The sequence below is a fragment of the Gossypium hirsutum genome, chromosome A10 (genome assembly GCF_007990345.1).
Source record: "Gossypium hirsutum isolate 1008001.06 chromosome A10, Gossypium_hirsutum_v2.1, whole genome shotgun sequence".
NCBI classification, from domain to species: domain Eukaryota; kingdom Viridiplantae; phylum Streptophyta; class Magnoliopsida; order Malvales; family Malvaceae; genus Gossypium; species Gossypium hirsutum.
This window is the reverse complement of record NC_053433.1, coordinates 10005345-10023049: the sequence shown is the minus strand read 5'-3', so window position 1 is coordinate 10023049 and position 17705 is coordinate 10005345. Positions and strand designations below refer to the sequence as shown.

At 29.9% G+C, this 17705-nt stretch overlaps 2 protein-coding genes across 2 annotated transcripts; one reads left to right on the top strand and one right to left on the bottom strand.

Annotated features, from left to right (window-relative positions):
- Positions 1-2255: 2255 nt before the first annotated feature.
- LOC107897333 (NAC domain-containing protein 35) lies at positions 2256-4855 on the top strand. Its single transcript, XM_016822766.2, has 3 exons — positions 2256-2785; positions 3080-3348; positions 3881-4855. Exons 1-3 carry the CDS (start codon positions 2512-2514, stop codon positions 4595-4597), a joined length of 1260 nt encoding a protein of 419 aa, XP_016678255.1. The 5' UTR covers positions 2256-2511; the 3' UTR covers positions 4598-4855.
- Positions 4856-9831: 4976 nt separating this feature from the next.
- Positions 9832-12282, bottom strand: LOC107897329 (glutathione S-transferase zeta class). The gene is made up of 10 exons (XM_016822762.2): positions 12157-12282; positions 11996-12080; positions 11849-11905; positions 11662-11747; positions 11493-11564; positions 11311-11364; positions 11107-11182; positions 10926-10987; positions 10482-10541; positions 9832-10135 (listed from the first exon to the last, which is right to left on the bottom strand). The coding sequence occupies exons 1-10, from the start codon at positions 12157-12159 to the stop codon at positions 10034-10036; spliced, it is 657 nt and encodes a 218-aa protein (XP_016678251.2). The 5' UTR covers positions 12160-12282; the 3' UTR covers positions 9832-10033.
- Between the last annotated feature and the right edge of the window lie 5423 nt (positions 12283-17705).

Genomic DNA, 17705 nt, shown 5'->3' with positions numbered 1-17705 from the left:
TTTAAATAATATTATTCTCGTATTATTGAAAATATTTAATATTAATATTTTAATAATAAATGTTTTGTAGTATAAAGGTTAAAATATGTCATAAGTCTATGTACACTTCATAGATTTGTAATTTAGTCTTTGTACTTTTATTTTCAAGAATTTAGTCCCTTTACTTTTCAAATTTGAAAATCAATTCTAATTGTTGACCTCGTTAAATTTTTTTGTCAATTTTTTTGATGTCACATTTTTAAATAAAAACACTCACTTAGTAGTCATATAATTAAAAAATAACGTTATAATAAATCTAAATTTAACATAATATTTTTAATATATGCAAAAAAAAATGTAAAATATAAAATTATAGATAAAAATAAATTCAATTAAACAATGAAAAAATAAGAAAATCTCAAATGTATGTTTGTTTAATTGAAAATAACTTTTATGAAATATTTTTAAGAAATCTAACAAACAACAGAAAATATTTTATATAGATTCATCCAAACACCAGAAAATATTAGCTTTTCTAGAAAAAAAATTATTTTCCAGAAATCATTTTCAGTGAAACAAACGGAGCCTTAATGTCTTCGTGTATAAAAAAATTATTATATTTTGTATAATTACATAAATTCATTAATGTAAACTCAATACTTATCACTTACCAACTAGATGCAAAGATATATTAAATATTGTATTAAGGATGAAAGTGGGAGTATGATTTATCATTTCACAGCATGAACTGAATCAAGCATGTGAGAATGTTTTGATTCAACTTTATTAGTTTGCTGAAATGTAAATTACTAAAAACATTATTCATTGAGGAGAATGGTGATAGTATGTGGATGTTAGGAAGACATGCAAAGTGTACAATAAAATCATTCAATTAGGAAACACTTGAAGGTAACAAAATAGAGAAAAGGAAGAGAGTTGGACAAGACTAAGGTAATTGGAACCTTTGACTCAAAAGGGAAATTCTGTTGAGTTTAATAAGTTCAACTCTTACATTGGGTAACTAGGCTAAGCCAAATGGATCTATAAATAGAAACCTTAACATTTGGAATTTGTATTACTTGAGAAAGGAAACCTCTATGCTTACACAATTTGCACATGATTTCTTTTTTGGATGATGTGTGATAAAGTTGGAAGGTTAGGGAATAAAGCTATGTTAAATTTTGCAGTATTAATTGTTTTCTCTTTTTTCTTTTTCTTTTTTAATTTATTTCTTCTTGAGTGCTTGTTGTTTGGTACATTGTTAATAAAATTTTTTAAATTTCACCTGGTTCAAGAAACATATTTAAAAAATTATAAATTAAATCAAAGTTTAAAATTTCCAACAAGTACACATGGTGAAAATACAACTATTAATTAAATTTGGATGTAATTGTTTGAAATTGTCCATTGTTTGGGTAACCGTTGTAATTAATTAATGGATCCTACTAAATTATAGTCTACAATTCTTTGGGGAGGGTAAGAATTTGAAGCAATTACAATCAAATTCAATGATCTTATGGTTTTTCAAACATGCTTGTACATTATGTAAGTTTAAAAAGTTTTTTTATACAATAATAATAACATTTTAATTTTAGGTATTATATATTATTTTACTAATCTTGTTTAAATAATCTAAAATTTTTATTCAGGAGAGAATTTCTTATACATTTTGGCCTACTAATGAACTCTTGGCCCAATAGTTCAATCCCAAATAACTTCATTCTCCTCCCCGATTATAAAAAAATAAACTAAATTATATAGTATTTATTCTAAATTTTTATACTAAATTTATTATTAATTATACTTGGTTAAGGAGCGATTGATAATAACAAAGAGTATATGTTTAATGCTTTGCTTTTCCTCTGTAATTTTATTAGTAATCATATTACCGAATACTTTCTTAAGCTAAAGTATTATATATGATGATTTGATATTAGGTTTTATTAGAATTTTTTTGTTAAGTATAATTTATAATTTTTATAATAATTAATATTTTTAAAATTATAAAATTACAATTTATTCTAACATTCTATCCATGAATTATGTTTAAAGAATGAAAATTCGAGATTTAATTATTATTATTATTCTCAATGAATTACTGAATGGAGTTGAACCTTAAATCTAATTATTTAATTTTATAACGAGAAAAAGGGCAAAATAGAAATTCTATGGTTTGAAAGGAAGAAAGGTCCAAGGGCACCGCTCTCTGCTACTTGGTGTGGCCACCCTGTCGTCTATTTGACATGTCACTTTCCCATCTTAAACACCTTTAGGCGTACCGTTTCCCATGTAGTGTAGGGCCTGAAAGCTATGTAGATCTTTTTAACACGCCCCTCCATATTTTCTCTCTCTCTTTCTTTTCTGTTCTTTTTTAATTTTCTCAGTCTTCTCCTCACCAATATAAAAGAGTGAGGAAATTTAACCTACCACCACTTACCTTACATTACTCGATTTGTTCAAATACAAAGCTCTCAGTGTCTAAACTAAGAGGGTAGGAGCTCGGAGCTGACATAGTTTCTGGTTAATTAGTTTATGGCAATACCACCGGCAGCCATCATGAGCAACGACCCCAACGATAATACCAACATTAACGTCGTCGACGACCGCAACAACAACAACATGAGCAGCAGCAGCAACAGCAAAGATGAACACGAACACGACATGGTCATGCCTGGTTTTCGATTCCATCCTACGGAGGAAGAACTTGTAGAGTTCTACCTTCGCCGTAAGGTTGAGGGCAAGCGCTTCAACGTGGAGCTCATTACTTTTCTTGATCTATATCGCTATGACCCTTGGGAGCTTCCCGGTAAAACTACAAATCCTTAGTTTCCCTCTTGAGTCTTGATTTCTTTCCTTGTGTTTTTTTTTTCTCCATCAATCTTCAAATGTGTGGGCTTCCATCTTATGGTATAAAACGATTTTCCTAAATCTCACACACACACACTCATACATACATACATACATACATACATACATACATACATACATACATACATATTTGTAATATAAATAGCTGTTTCGGCTAGATAGGACAATCACAGTGATTCATCTTTGGTGTTGTGTGTGCATATATGTGAATTCTCCGGGCGGCCAATCTCAGCCTTGGCAGCAATAGGAGAGAAAGAATGGTTCTTCTATGTGCCTAGAGACCGAAAGTACAGAAACGGGGATCGCCCTAATCGTGTTACGACATCCGGCTACTGGAAGGCAACGGGAGCTGACCGCATGATTCGAGGTGAGAACTCTCGATCAATTGGTCTCAAGAAAACCCTAGTCTTCTACTCCGGAAAAGCTCCCAAAGGTATCCGAACCAGTTGGATTATGAACGAGTATCGCTTGCCTCACCACGAAACTGAACGCTACCAAAAGGTACACGTACGCCTCTCTCTTTACCATCAATATTGCTATATATACAGATGCACTACAGAAAAACCTTACACAATCCACTTCTTTGTTCTCCTTTCCCTAAACCCTAATTTCTCTTTTAGAAAATTCAAAGTCTAAAAATGGTTCTCAGTGTTCCAGAAGTTTCAGTTTTAGTACTCAGCTGGATCCGTCAGGAAATGAATAATTGCAAAGTTGTGCTCCTTTTGGGGCAAGACAAAAAAGATAAGATAGTACTAATATAACTGACAGATGGATTTCCAGTTTTGTTCTTATTAATTGATTTGTTTATTAAAAATTTGTTTCTATCAAAAGACAGATAGGAAGCTGCATGAACTTTAGATTGAATGACTCCCAAAAGACCTTAATTACATGTATTCAATACTACTATTACTGCTTCCGAGTCACAACTTTAACCTATGCTCAATGTCGAAAAACATTTAGTTGAGGCTCCTTATCTTCCATGGAAAAAGGCTTCGTCCTTCTCTTTACCAGCGCCCTATAATATGATTTTCAGGCCGAAATATCGCTTTGCCGTGTGTACAAGAGACCTGGAGTGGAAGATCACCCATCACTCCCCCGTTGCCTACCAACTAGGCGGTCAGCAGAGTCATCGAGAGGACAACAGTCAGAGAAGAAATACCCCCAAGAGGCAGCTCAACAAGCCATGGAAAGGTTTCAAGCTTTTGGAGGAGGACAACCACAACAAATGGAGATTGAAAAGTTAACTGAAACTGATGGAAGCAGCAGTACTAGTACTTCTGATGTCACAACAGCTCTCGGACTTTCCAAGCAGAACCTGTACCGTCCAATGCCTCCTATTAGCACAACACCTGGGTTGCCATCTGGAATGGAAGGGGAAGGAATGTTCTTAAATCAGTCAAAGCAAGGCTGCTGCTCTTTACTCCCCAATTCGACTACTCTCTTTCCAGTAGGTTCTTCTTCTGTTCCATCCAATGTTGTCGACGACCTCCACAGACTAGTAAGCTACCAACAAGTTGCATTGAACCAGCAGCAATACTACAATACGAATCATCCCCATCCCCATCAACAACAACATCAACCACAATCGGAGTTTTCTACGTTGCCCCCACAATCACAGGCACAACCGCAACAACTTTCCCTCAACGTGCTACCCAGCGCACTTCCAAGTCCAACGGCCTTCTCGGACCGGCTGTGGGAGTGGAACCCAATCCCTGAACCAAATAGGGAGTATAACAATCCTTTCAAGTAGGCGCCGCAGTATTTCTTATATTATATCTACTATATGTTGCTACTAATTTGTATTTATTTCTCTACTGGGATTTAGGGCAATAATTATGAGGTTGTTTGATTCCTTGAGTGATTAATTCTTGCTGCCGTTTAGCTAGCTAGATAGATGGGGTATGCAGCTGGAATTTAACTGAAGGAAGGATAAGGAATAGATTTTGTTATCACTTTAGCTCTCATATATTGTTAGATTTTGAAGGAAAAAAAATTATGTTTTCCAGAATCCAGATTGCAACCGAAGCTTGATAGTTTTTTCAAAAAAAAAGGAAAATTCTTTAATCTTCAATTCAGTAGGGTTTGGGGGGCTAAAATGGAGTTTTGTGGACGCTGAGTTAATACTGTAGAGAAGAGAATGATGATGGCATGATTGAATATCGAGAAAGATTGTTAGGAGAGTATTGCGGAAGTACGGTAAGCTTGGGTTGGTTGGACCCATCGTCATCCACAAGCTGACATGCGAACCTCCCCAATGAAGATATCGACCACACATTGTCGTACGTACTTCCATGCTGTTGCTGGTGAATGGTCAGTTGTTCTGTCTTTTATTATATGAGTGCATTACTAACAAACCACGATAAAAAATAACTTATATCCAAATCTTAAAAATAATATTATTGGTGGAATTATTATGAGTTTAGAAAAAATTAATTTTATTTACACTAAAATAAATATAAAGAAATTTTTTATCTTAAAAATATAAATGCATTTAGATAGTAGATGAGATTATAGTTATTATATGGTAATTTTAAAAAAAAGTTATTATATGATAAGTAAAAAAAAAATATATATATATATATAGGGGTAGAAAGAGAGAGAGAGAGGGGATGATGTATAGGGCATAGGTGTTTTATAGAGTGAAATGCCGGCAAACATAATTGCTAAATGCAGGAAGAACCGCATATTCACACATTTTTGAGGTGGGCGTGCAATGCATGCTTCATTGCGCTCGCAACTTTGTGGCTGCCGCCTCTTATTTTACAACTGCAAGTAGAGTGGTCTATTTAGATTGGATTTTTCTTTATTTCAATTTCAATTATTAATTAATCTCTAATTGTTTAGTTATAAAGTTTTTCTTATACTATTAAAGGTAAAAGATGAAGTAACATGGTTCAAATTCGTATTAAATAAGTATCTGATAAAAACTTAATCATTTAAGATAATTATAAAATTATTTAATCTAACTAAAATCGACTTTAATTATTGTTACATTCCAAATTTTTTATTATTTTAATTTCGTTGATATAGAAAAAAAATTAGAAGTAATTCATAGGATATATTGAAATATTTAGCTACAAACTAGTAGCTCATAAGCTATTCAATAAAATGGGGAGTATGAAGTTGCACATCTAATTGCCAACAATCTCTCAATTCTAACAACTCTTGTAGTTAGCAACTATAATTACTCAATAAGAAACAATACTTTCTCAACTTTGTAAATATTCTAAATCATTTCTTCATTATAATTATTGCATAATCAAACTTAACCATTCAACAAATATGCTTAACGAAATCTCTAATAATAAAAAAAATATAAAAATAGCAAGAAAAAAAAGAAAGAAAGAGAACAATGTGATTGGTTATCGTCACATATTCATGCTTGTGATCACATATAAATTTATTATACATCCATACTTATGAATACAAATTTATAACAAGTTCAATTTTAGAGTTTTTTTTTTGAGTTATGCCTAGTTTCACCCTAATGACAAAGTTGATATTCATAAAGCAACCTCATAGAGGTTAAGTAAATGTCAGCATGTTCAACCTATATTTTCATCCCTAATAATAGGTAGATTAAAGGAACATTGGACTAGGACCATTTTTACCATAGTAACAAGGTTTATTCATAAAGTAACTACGAAAAGATTTAAATACGATGCAAACATATACTTCATTGCATTTATCCACAATGACATGGTATAGAATGTAGCCCTCGGATTCAAAACTAGCCACCATTAGAATCCAATTTACATATAAGATTTACTAATAATTAAGCATATTCTCTAAAAGATTAGCGTAAAGTTAAAAGTTAGCACCTTACTTTTACCTATTTTGTCACTTCGGTTCTATTTTTTTTTCATCATTTTGGCTATCAACATTCAAAATTTAATTAAATTACTTTCTTTTGAATGAAAAAGTTAATTGAATTGTTAAAAGTATAATAACATTGGCGTGACAACTCATGTGAAAGTCTATACATGTACTTTACTACTGACATGGATAGTTTTTCTAAAAACATTTATGAACTTTTTGAATTATTATTATTTTGAACAAGTATATGTGAATTGCTATACAAATTGTCATGTTAATATTGTTAAAATTTTAATCATCTAGTTAACTTTTTCATTTAAGAAAAATATTTTTGATTAAATTTTAAAAGTTGAGAGCTAAAATAATCCAAAAAAACTGAATTAAGGTCAAAATAGCCAAAAGAGTAAATGTTAGAAGTTAAAATTATCATTATGCCAAATCTAAATTAATCTCCAAACATTTAAACGTTCTAATTGAGCCATTAATATATCAACCAAGTCTGTGCATTAACTAACATTTAATATTCAAGCTTACATTAGGATTTACAATAATGAAACTTTAAGGTTTCAATTAAAGTGTTTGAAGTTTAGGGATTATTGTGCTCGGTAGATCAAACTTATCAAAAGAGAGTGAATTGATACTTAAAAATTCATTTCTACAAGGAAATTATTGGCACACTTGATTTATAGAGGTTGGGTATCACTTGCATACTTCATCTAAGAAGTTTTGATTTATTAGTTTTTAAGGATAATTTAAGAATTTTTTATGCCGATATCGAATAAGATAGAATCATTCTAACTTTTGTCAAAACCTCATTTACTTACAGACTTCCATAGCCTATGTTTGAGGGATCGGTTACCTCTTGTACAAAAATGTTTAAAATGAGTTTATAATATTTTTCAAATTATTTTAACTAAACTAAACAAAATATTAGATATAAATCAAAACATTTTAAACAAATGTTTTTTAGTTTATTTTGGACTAAGAATATTTTATGGTATTTTTGATAATATTTCATACTTAAAATGAATATGTAAAATTAATAAAATCAAAGTTAACAATTATACACATATATAATAAATAAAAGTACGAATTTGAAAAAAAACTTTTGAACTAATGAGTATATCCCTTATTTTTCATCATATTACTAAATTAATTTTAATTGTACTAATTTTAAAATAGAGTTCTTATATCTGAGCATAAAATATAGAATAATAATTGTAATAATTATAATTTAACTTACAGTTATTAGCTAAACATATTTTACATATAAAATTTGTGTTAATTTTATTGATGTAAAATAGAATAATTACTTGAAAAGAATTCTAAGTATTTTAATTATTATTTAATTAATATTAGTATTATATACCAATTAAATTTTAAGTTAGTTTTATAAATAGCATTTAGTAGTTAAGCATATTCAATCAAGTAGCATCTAATAAAAATTACCGGAAAAAATAAAGATTTTTAGCATTAATAAGTTAAAATTATATAATAATAAAAAGAATGAAAAATTAAAGTAATGATTCTTCGAAGAGGCAATATCGAATCAAATTTGAATAACAATGGTGCTAGAGAGTGATCGAAGATTATTTTAATTGATTATGAAATAATATAATATTATGATACACTTAAAACCATTTTTTCTATCATTATTATTAAATGTGTTTATTAATTCAATATAAATATTTTTCCTATCTTGAACTATTATTATAATTGCTGTTGTTTTGCTTATATGTTTTTTTCAAGTTAACATTATAATTTAATTTCTTAAAATAGTTTCAAATTTATATTATTTAAAAATTAACAAGAATTAAAAATGTTATTTAAAAAATAATTAAAAATTAAATGCAACGCATGTAATATTAGAAATTAATATATATTGTAATAACAAACTGATGTAGAAATGCGGCATGAGGTCAATCGTTGGTAGACTACGACAGTAACAAACTAACAATTCAACTGACTCGTCAATATTTTAGTAAAAAAAGTCTATATAGGTTACTATCTACACACAATGCAAACATTTTGCAAACAAAAACATAATCGCCACCTTACCCAAAACAACACAGAGTTGGAGAAAGTTTTGTGCAATAAGATTTAGAAAATGATTTAAGGAATAGGTGAGTGGACACCGTGTAGTTGTTTGTAGAAGATGGAATTACAAGTCATTTGATAAGAATTTTAATACTATATATAAGTGAAGATTATTGGTTAGTTTAACAAAATTTTGTTTCGGAAATCCATAATTTGAGACATAGATATGCTATTATCCGGACATGCCGTAATGAATATGCCATTATTGAACAGAGAATGTATCACTTCTTTTACTCCAACTACCTTGATTACAACCCAAGTGTCCCCATATCTATAAGTATTTTAACTTTACCACTACTAGTAGTGCATATGGATTTTAATCCTCTATATAAGTTTTGGTAGTTAAATCTAAAGATAATCCTTTTTCTGATTTATTTGCTAAAATTTGTTTTCAAATTCCTCATTTTCAGTTTCTACTTTTTGAATCATTAATTTTCAGTCATTTCGTTAACTTTTTCTATTAACATAATCATAAATTTAACACTCAATTTTTATGAATTTGGTTTTATTAATAAATTCAGCCATAACTATACCCAAATTTATTGATTTTCTTCAAAAAGATACCTAAACTATCATTTTTGTCCTTGTTTACCTAAAAAAAAAAGTACATCTCACATTCTTATTAAACACTATTCACGTTTTCAATAAAATGAAACAAAATTAATAATTAAAGTACCACTTTGGACCAAAAATAAAAAATTAAAGGGCAAGGCCAATTTACGAGTAGAACCTACAACATTTGTCAATTTGGGCTGATAGTTTGGTCTGGTAGCACTGCGGACATCCACTCATAAACTTAATGAAAAAATACATTGTATATCAACAAATAAGTTAGGCTTCTGTCCTGTGTATTTAAGAATAACGCTAATCTCGAATATATATATATATAAACAAGGCTATCATGAGCGAGCATTTTACTCGATACTGCAGATGATATATATGTGTTGTTCTTGTTGTAGCTGCTTTTCATGGTTCGAAGGAAGAGCGGAGATTCTAAATGAAATGCACTACAGTTAAATGACATTTCTGCAAACAGGGATAAGAATATGGAGATCGAGAAAACCACCAAAGTCGGATAAACATGGCATATATATCTATATATATATATCATATGTCTTCCATTAACTTCTGTTTCTGAACTACATAATCCTTATTATCATTGATCAGACGCGGGAGGAACCAAAAGCCCCTGTTGAAGATTACCAGCCACCAAACAGATGGACAGTTCAGCAGTAGATATGTACCTCATCCATCCACCATCTTCATGAGTGCCCTATGCTGAAGGAGCATCCGGCTGATTCTCTGGCTTAGCATTTTGGAATTCTGGTAGCTCACTGTATGCCTCATTTAACCTAGATAACAGTGGGAATTTAGCCTACAAAATAATAGAAAAAAAAGAAGCCATGTTAGTGAGAAAACCTGTTGGAGGTCAAGCATAAAAGAGATATCCCCTTCTTGAGGACTTCAAACGTTCAAACCATGGAAAACTTTATCAAAAATTGAATCCTAGCATAAAATGCCTAAGATTTCTAATGGTGATATATGAAGCAATATTTCTCCCTCTAACTCAAAAATTTCAGAAGCATAAGAGCAAATAGAAAAGCCAAGAATGCATGCCTGCGTTTGAGTGTGCGTAGAGGAATGGCAACTTCAAATGAGTTAAAAGTGAACAAATAACAATTAGATGCAGAAACTAGTAGTTAATGGAATAAGCAGATTACCATGTCAACATTGAATCGTTCAATCCCAGCCAGAATCTGTGGTGCTAGAAACAGATCTGCCTGCAAACAAAGTCAACAGGCATATTTATGTATGTATTCAGAACATTTCAAAATAAATAGTTTCAGATATTTCTTATTCTACAGTACATTAGGAGTGAACTTCTGAAAGGGTTTCATAACAAGCAACAGAAGATGATATTAGCTAATGTCAAACATAACTTAGATCTATGGCTAACTCATTCCATCTGAAATCCAAAGGCATATATAGTTCAGGGGCAAAATGGCATCTAGATGATGCCTGATTTGCATTTTCTTAATCACATATTGCTGCAGGAAGCATCCCCCACCAACCCCCCCCCCCCAAACAAAAAAAAATAAATAAATAAAAAAAATGAAACCACATTAATTCAAAGGCATGTATAAGCAGGAGAGAATGAAACTAACCATGGAAACTTCATCTCCAGTCGCATATTTTCCAGCATGATCTTTTAACAGCTTCCCAAGCGCTGAAACAGAGAAGCATTAATCAAATCGATATGCTAGATCTATTAGAGGAAACAATAATCCTGATGGCATTTAATCTTAGGAGGATGGTTATTTGGATGATGCCTTACTCATCACTTACCTTCAAAGCCTTTCTCAATATGAAATTTTGTCCAAGGAATTTTCTCATCTGGACTTACTTTTTCCTCAATGTACTTCTGAAAAGGGAAAAGCAGCAAATCAAACGCAATTCCTATACAGATATCAATAATACCAAAAAAGAATATCTGCGGCTTTCAGAAACGAAATGAATGCTTAAAAGAGGGAAATTCAGTCCGAGACAAACCAGTACAGCTAGATTCTGAAGAGGCTGAATGCTAGAGGAAACAATATTTGCAGCCTATAGAATGATGTGAGTACTCATTAGTGTAGCAAAACTTAGTAAAACATGATTAATTAATCATACAAAGTTAAGTTGGACAAGGAAAAAAAGGGTAAAGGAGTGATTCAAAGAAGGAAAGCAGAGACCTGGAAATTGAGTGCCTTCTTTGCAAGATCAGATGGTAATAAAGGGTGTTGAGGGTATTTCTCCTCCAGATACTGTTAGATCAAAATTCTGATTTATTAAAAACAAACAATTCAAGCTAAATAATGAATAGAATAAATGAAAAGAAAAGGGTGGAAACAGAAAAACGACCATGAAAATCGCAAAAGAGTCTGAAATGATCATGTCACCGTCCACCAGCACCGGTACATACCCAATAGGGTTCAGCTTTTGGAATTCTACCCATTTTCCAAGTTTCCACAATGTTTTAATTACAATAATTAATGGATTAGAAACAATTTAGTGAATCGAGCAAAGAGAAGAAAATAAAAATTCTGACCAGGACTGAATTGCTCCCCCTTAAGCAAGTTCACGGGTATGTACTGGTATTCCAGACCTGCAAAACGAAAAGAACCCAGTAACTAAAAGTTGTTAGTAATAGACTAAAATGGAGAAAAAAAGCCCTAAGAAAGAAAAGGAAACCTACCTTTGAGGTTAAGGGCAATTCTGATACGGAAGGAGCAGGAGCTCTTCCAGTAAGAATAGAGCTTGAGTTTGTTCTCCCCCTCTGCCTGTGTATGTACCAATTTTACTGTTAAATCATTACTATCATACCAATGTAACAAAGATAATTAGAGAAGATTGTACCATATCTGCAGCGACTACCGATTTCAATAGACAGCACTCAGTATCTTGTTTTTCTTTCTCTAGGATATAAGGACGGTTAACTGCTAAACTCTACCACGGCTCTATATTTGTACCAGATTCTAAGAACATGTGTGGTAAATTTTGGATAGGACTAATTTAAACGGTAAACTACCCAATTGGGTCACCAGACTTTTAGTATTCTTTCATTTTGGTCACTAAAATAATAGTATTGCAATTTCCTCACCAATTTTTAGGTTGCTTTTATTTTAGTCAACGAAGCGTTAAATTTTTAATGGCGGATAACTGTATACGCCAAATCATGTTTGTACTTTTATTTTGGTCACCGAAAAGGATATTTTATGTTTAAGTATTAGTCCAGCTAAAAAGACATTAAGGATTAAACTAACCATGTAAGCTAATTTACTGACCACGTCACCTGTCTCGTTAGGCCTGTAACGGGAAATGTTAATGAGCGATTGATTTGTCACTTTTCGATAACGTTAGTGGCTAATTTATTATTTTTTGAAAGTTGAGTGAACTGAATTGAAACTTTGCCTCATCCAACGTGACAAGTTAACTGGCCACGTCACCTAGCCCATTAGGTCTATAATGGAAAATGTTAATAGGTGACTGATTTGTCACTTTTTAATAATGTTAGTAATTTTTTTTTATTTTTCGAAAGTTAAGTGACTGAATAGAAATCAGAGTGACTGTTGGTGTAATTTACCCATTAAATTAACGCATTAGAAATGGTTAAATTGTACTTGTTTATCTCATTGAAGAAAATTCTATTTTTTTCAATATTGAAAATTTAAATTTCAAAACATCTAAACCAATTAAATAAGTTGTTAAAAAAATTATACAATGATAATATCAACTTATTTGTTACTATAATATTGAAAATAATTAAATTAATCTCTTTCTAAATTTTAAAAGGCATAATGATTTTTTTGGCCCTCAAACTTTACAAAAAAATTATTTTAGCCCTCAATTTATTTTTCTGCCTCTTTTAGCTCTTGAACTTGTATTTTTTTGTCAAATCACCCCAAAATAAATGAAAAAGCTAACATTTGTTTAACTTTGCTGACGTGGCATACAGGTGAATTGCCGCGTGAATGACATGTCAAAATTTAAAACATATTTAAAAATATATTTTATATTTTTAATGGTTTTTTATTTTTAAAATTTTAAAAAATTAATTAAATGCTAATGTGTCATCCACATGGCAATCCATGTGTATGGCACATCAACAAAGTTAAAAAATATTTATTTTTCCATTCATTTTAGGGTGATTTGATAAAAAAAATACAAGTTCAATGGCTAAAGGACGAGACAAATAAATGAGAGCTAAAATGACTTTTTTATAAAGTTAGAGGACTAAATAAATCATTATGTCATTTTTAAATTTTATTTTATGTTTTAAGATCTTAATAGAATCAACTCAATTAACCCATATTTAATAATTTGTTATGAAACTTAAATTTCTTTTGATTATATGATATTGAATCTTCCATGATAAGTTAAAAACAAAGAAAAAAATCATTGGAATTAATTTAATTAATTGCTTGCTCTTCATTTGGGTAAAGAAATAATGAAAAGAATTCTAAGTTTTGTTTGGGATGGAAGATAAAATTAATTAGTTTAACTAATTGTAAAGATTTTGCTTTGATTTTAGCTTAACATAAAAAATTCAAGATCATATTATAAAAAAAATGGGTTGCATAAGCAATTGTTAACGTGAGTTATTTGAGTTTAACTATTTATTAATGCATTATTTTAGTTTCTACCACTTTTTCACGATAACCTTTCGTATTCAATACTTAAAAAATGATTATTTTTACTGATCAAGATGAAAGCGACTTAAAAGTTAGGTAACTAAAATGAATGAATAAACATGATCCTGTGTAAAGCTAAGCGTCTTACTATAATAAAAATATTTTAAAAATTAAATGATGAAATTTTAAGAATTTTATTTTGGATAACCAAAATTAAACCGTTGATAAAAAGTAAGAAAGAAAACTCAATCTATTGAACCCAATTTTATTGAAAATCCAAAATGTGTAAGCCATGATGAAGTCAAATGAACATTACAAACTTATCCGGTATCCATTACTACCATTTATTAAACTTAAAAACATGGAAAGAAGAAAACAAAAAGAGGAAAAAATTGGAAATGAAGTCACTTTCATTACGATAACACCACGAAGCTTTTGTTATTTATATTAAAAATTTCTATGAATTTTTGGATATGTCTTTGATTTTGTTTAAGTCGGCACAAATCTGATTTTGTTTAAGTCGGCACAAATCTGAAAAGGTTAGAGATGTGGATCCCTAAAATATATTTTTTCGAGATTTATTTTTTTAGTGAATTATAATAATAGGATAAAGTTTAAATAATTAATAAGATTAATATAATTTAAATTTAATTTAGGATGATGAATATTCTTGATCATCATGTCATCATATAGAGTTTAAATAATACAATTTTTTACATCATATTTTTATTTTTATTTTCAATAAAAGTAATATATCTAGGAGTGATTTTATCTTTTATCTCTGTTTTATTAAATATATTTTTTTAATTTCATGTTATGATTCAAATTTTAGATTTAAATTTTATTTATTATGTAAATGATAAGAATAAATTTTAGATTTAAATTTTATTTATTATGTAAATGATAAGAATGAGATGCATATATTATAAATAAAGCACTTGAAATTCAATATGGTATGTATTAGAAAAGAATAAAAATATGATTTGTTAAATTAAAAAAATTAAAACTTAAAAATTCATTAATGATACATTTTTAAATAATTTACTTAAAATCTTAAAGAAATTGATAAGGACGAGGATGTTAGGAAATTTGCAGCCACATTTTGGGTTTGGCAACTTTTATTAAAAGTAAATTTAATTATCTTTTCAGTGTTTGGTCCCAGGTTAGTAGAATTCATCACCATCATTTCGCTTCTCGCTTCTCTCATCCCTTCCTTATTAAAACTATACTTTATTGCCATCGTCGTTTCTATGAGTAACTAAATTTTGATTTTGTTTTTGAGTCAATAATTAATTTGGGCGAAAACTTTGAGGTTTGAATTCGAATCCAAATTGATACAATTTATAATTTTTGTATTTCATCTCTCAAATAATAAATTCACGTAAGTAATCATTTGAATGAGTTGTTAGATTTTTTAAGAAGGTTAATGATTAAGTTTAAACGACCCGCAAAATTGAGGTTGTTGATTTGAGTCGGATTCTTCTAGTATATAAGGTTGTTGAGGAATTAAATCGTGAAAACTTATTTGAAGGTCGTTCGCTTGATAAAGGTTAATTGTCAGGTTGCTTCCACAGTTAATATACATACGAATGAGTTGGTGATCTGCGGTTGATCCTCGATCACTATAGCTGACTTATGATTAGAAGAGAAAATAGATTGCTTGGGATCAGTTCAAAGTTGAAGCCAAAATCGTATCTAAAGCTAAAGCATCGCCTTATCTATTTATTCAATTTTGAATTCGTTCTGCATATTCTATTGGATATTTATTATTATTTGTTATTTAATTATAGTAAGATTTAATCCCCTATTTTTATTTCTCGTACAAGTCAACACAAGTTGTAGGCATGAAAGCTACCTAACAATAGGTCCTGGTTAAAACAAACATCAATTTTAGATACTTCAATCCTTTCATGATCGACTCTACTCCTTATACTATTATTTTACATTTTATTTAGGTGTAGGAATTTATATTATGTGGATTTTGTACCCATCAAATTTTGGTGTCATTGCCGAGGGCTGGCACTATCTAAATTTCTTTTCCTTTATGACCAAGTCAGATTCAAAAGATCCACTTATGTTTGACCTAGAGATCGGAAAAACTACTCATGTAAGATGAAGAGAGGCAATAAAACGAGGCAAATGACTAAAAGAGCCAGATATCTCACATTCTGACACGACGATGAAACAGGAGAAGGAAGCAGAGTAACTACAAAAAAGGACAAAGAATTGCCTCTTGAAAGAGACGTTATGGATCCCAATCAAACTATTAGACAACTTGCTGCAACATTAGATGATCAACAACCACCATGTATCACTTACCTGACTATGGAGGCACCGTTCGAACTAAAATTGAGCCTAATACATTTATTCCCTACCTTTCATGGCCTAAAAAACAATAACTCTCACAAACATCTCAAGGAATTTCATATGGTTTGCTTAAGCATGAAACCACAAGGAATTACTGAGGAACAAATAAAACTTCGCGCTTTTTCATTTTCATTAGTTGACTCAACTAGAGAGTGGTTGTTTTATAGGGAGAGATAGAAGAATCTTGATTGAATAAGTATAACACAAATAATATTTATTTAATAGAAAAACAATCTTCTAATCTAGATAGAAGAGGGGGGTAACACACCATCTCAATTCCTTTAGAGTTGCCACCCCTCGCATGTTTATGTAAGGCAGATTGAGCCTCTCATGTATTGGATTCAATCATATGTGTTTTCTAATTTTTTTACCTAACACTTTATAATTTAATACAACCTAATATTTTTTCTATTTTCAAAATAAATAATATTCATTTAATTAAATTAAATTATTTAAATTGATTTCTCAATTAAATAATTTTCTTAATCCGATTCTAATTCCATTAAATTCATGATGACTTTACCATAAAAAAATCTATGAGAAAATATATTTAATTTTCATATTCAATGGATTCATAATAACTAATTAATTTAGTTCCATTTTCGAAATTTAATTATTTAATTATAATAACTAAATAATAATTCAAAAACCTTAAATTAATTATCAATTCATTTGTATACATAAAAAAAAATTCATTTGTGAATGTGATTCATTTCTCTAACTTTATTATTTCCATTCATTTATGTTCGTTTAGTTTTACATGCAATTCATTTATGGTTTCAATAAGCTAGTGGAGGGATCGATTAAACATATATAATTAAGACTCAAATAATTTATAATTAAGTTTTAGCTTTTTGCCTATTAAATATAGACTTATTTAATTACGAATTGATTCCACTCAAGCTTTTACTTACCTCAAAATGTATGAGTCACGTATACATAATTCATCATCCACTTAGGATTAAGGTATGTGACACTATGAACATTACAGTGAATAAATCTATAAACGGATCTAGGATCTATTTTACTTGTGTCATGTTCGATATAGTCAGTCTAGTCAGTCTAGTTAGTCACATCTATGTCTCTATATTCTGGGAGTCATCTGCTCTGATACTTAAGAAAAAATATCTCCCCAATTAGACTTGATATAGACATATTAGTCTTTCAATCGATTTCCTTATTTCTAATTTGACTAAAGACATGTTTAGATTCATCTACTAATACAAGTTTTTTTGAATTACGATCTAACCACGTAATATCATTTAGTATTAGTTAAACGTTATGTGACAGCCCTAATTTGACCCTAGTCGGAATATGGTTTCGAGACCACAAAACCGATTCATAAAATTTATTTAAAATTTATTTGCATAACTTTTATGTGTGATAGTGCATGTGTGAAAATTTGAT

Bases quoted from the DNA above. Each gene is read 5' to 3' on its own strand.
- LOC107897333 (XM_016822766.2), top strand. From the start codon at position 2,512: ATGGCAATACCACCGGCAGCCATCATGAGCAACGACCCCAACGATAAT. The intron at 2,786-3,079 runs GTAAAACTACAA...GGCCAATCTCAG, and splicing joins TGACCCTTGGGAGCTTCCCG to CCTTGGCAGCAATAGGAGAG. The intron at 3,349-3,880 runs GTACACGTACGC...TATGATTTTCAG, and splicing joins AAACTGAACGCTACCAAAAG to GCCGAAATATCGCTTTGCCG.
- LOC107897329 (XM_016822762.2), bottom strand. The intron at 11,565-11,661 runs GTCGTTTTTCTG...TTGATCTAACAG, and splicing joins ACTCTTTTGCGATTTTCATG to TATCTGGAGGAGAAATACCC. The intron at 11,365-11,492 runs GTCTCTGCTTTC...ATCATTCTATAG, and splicing joins AGAAGGCACTCAATTTCCAG to GCTGCAAATATTGTTTCCTC.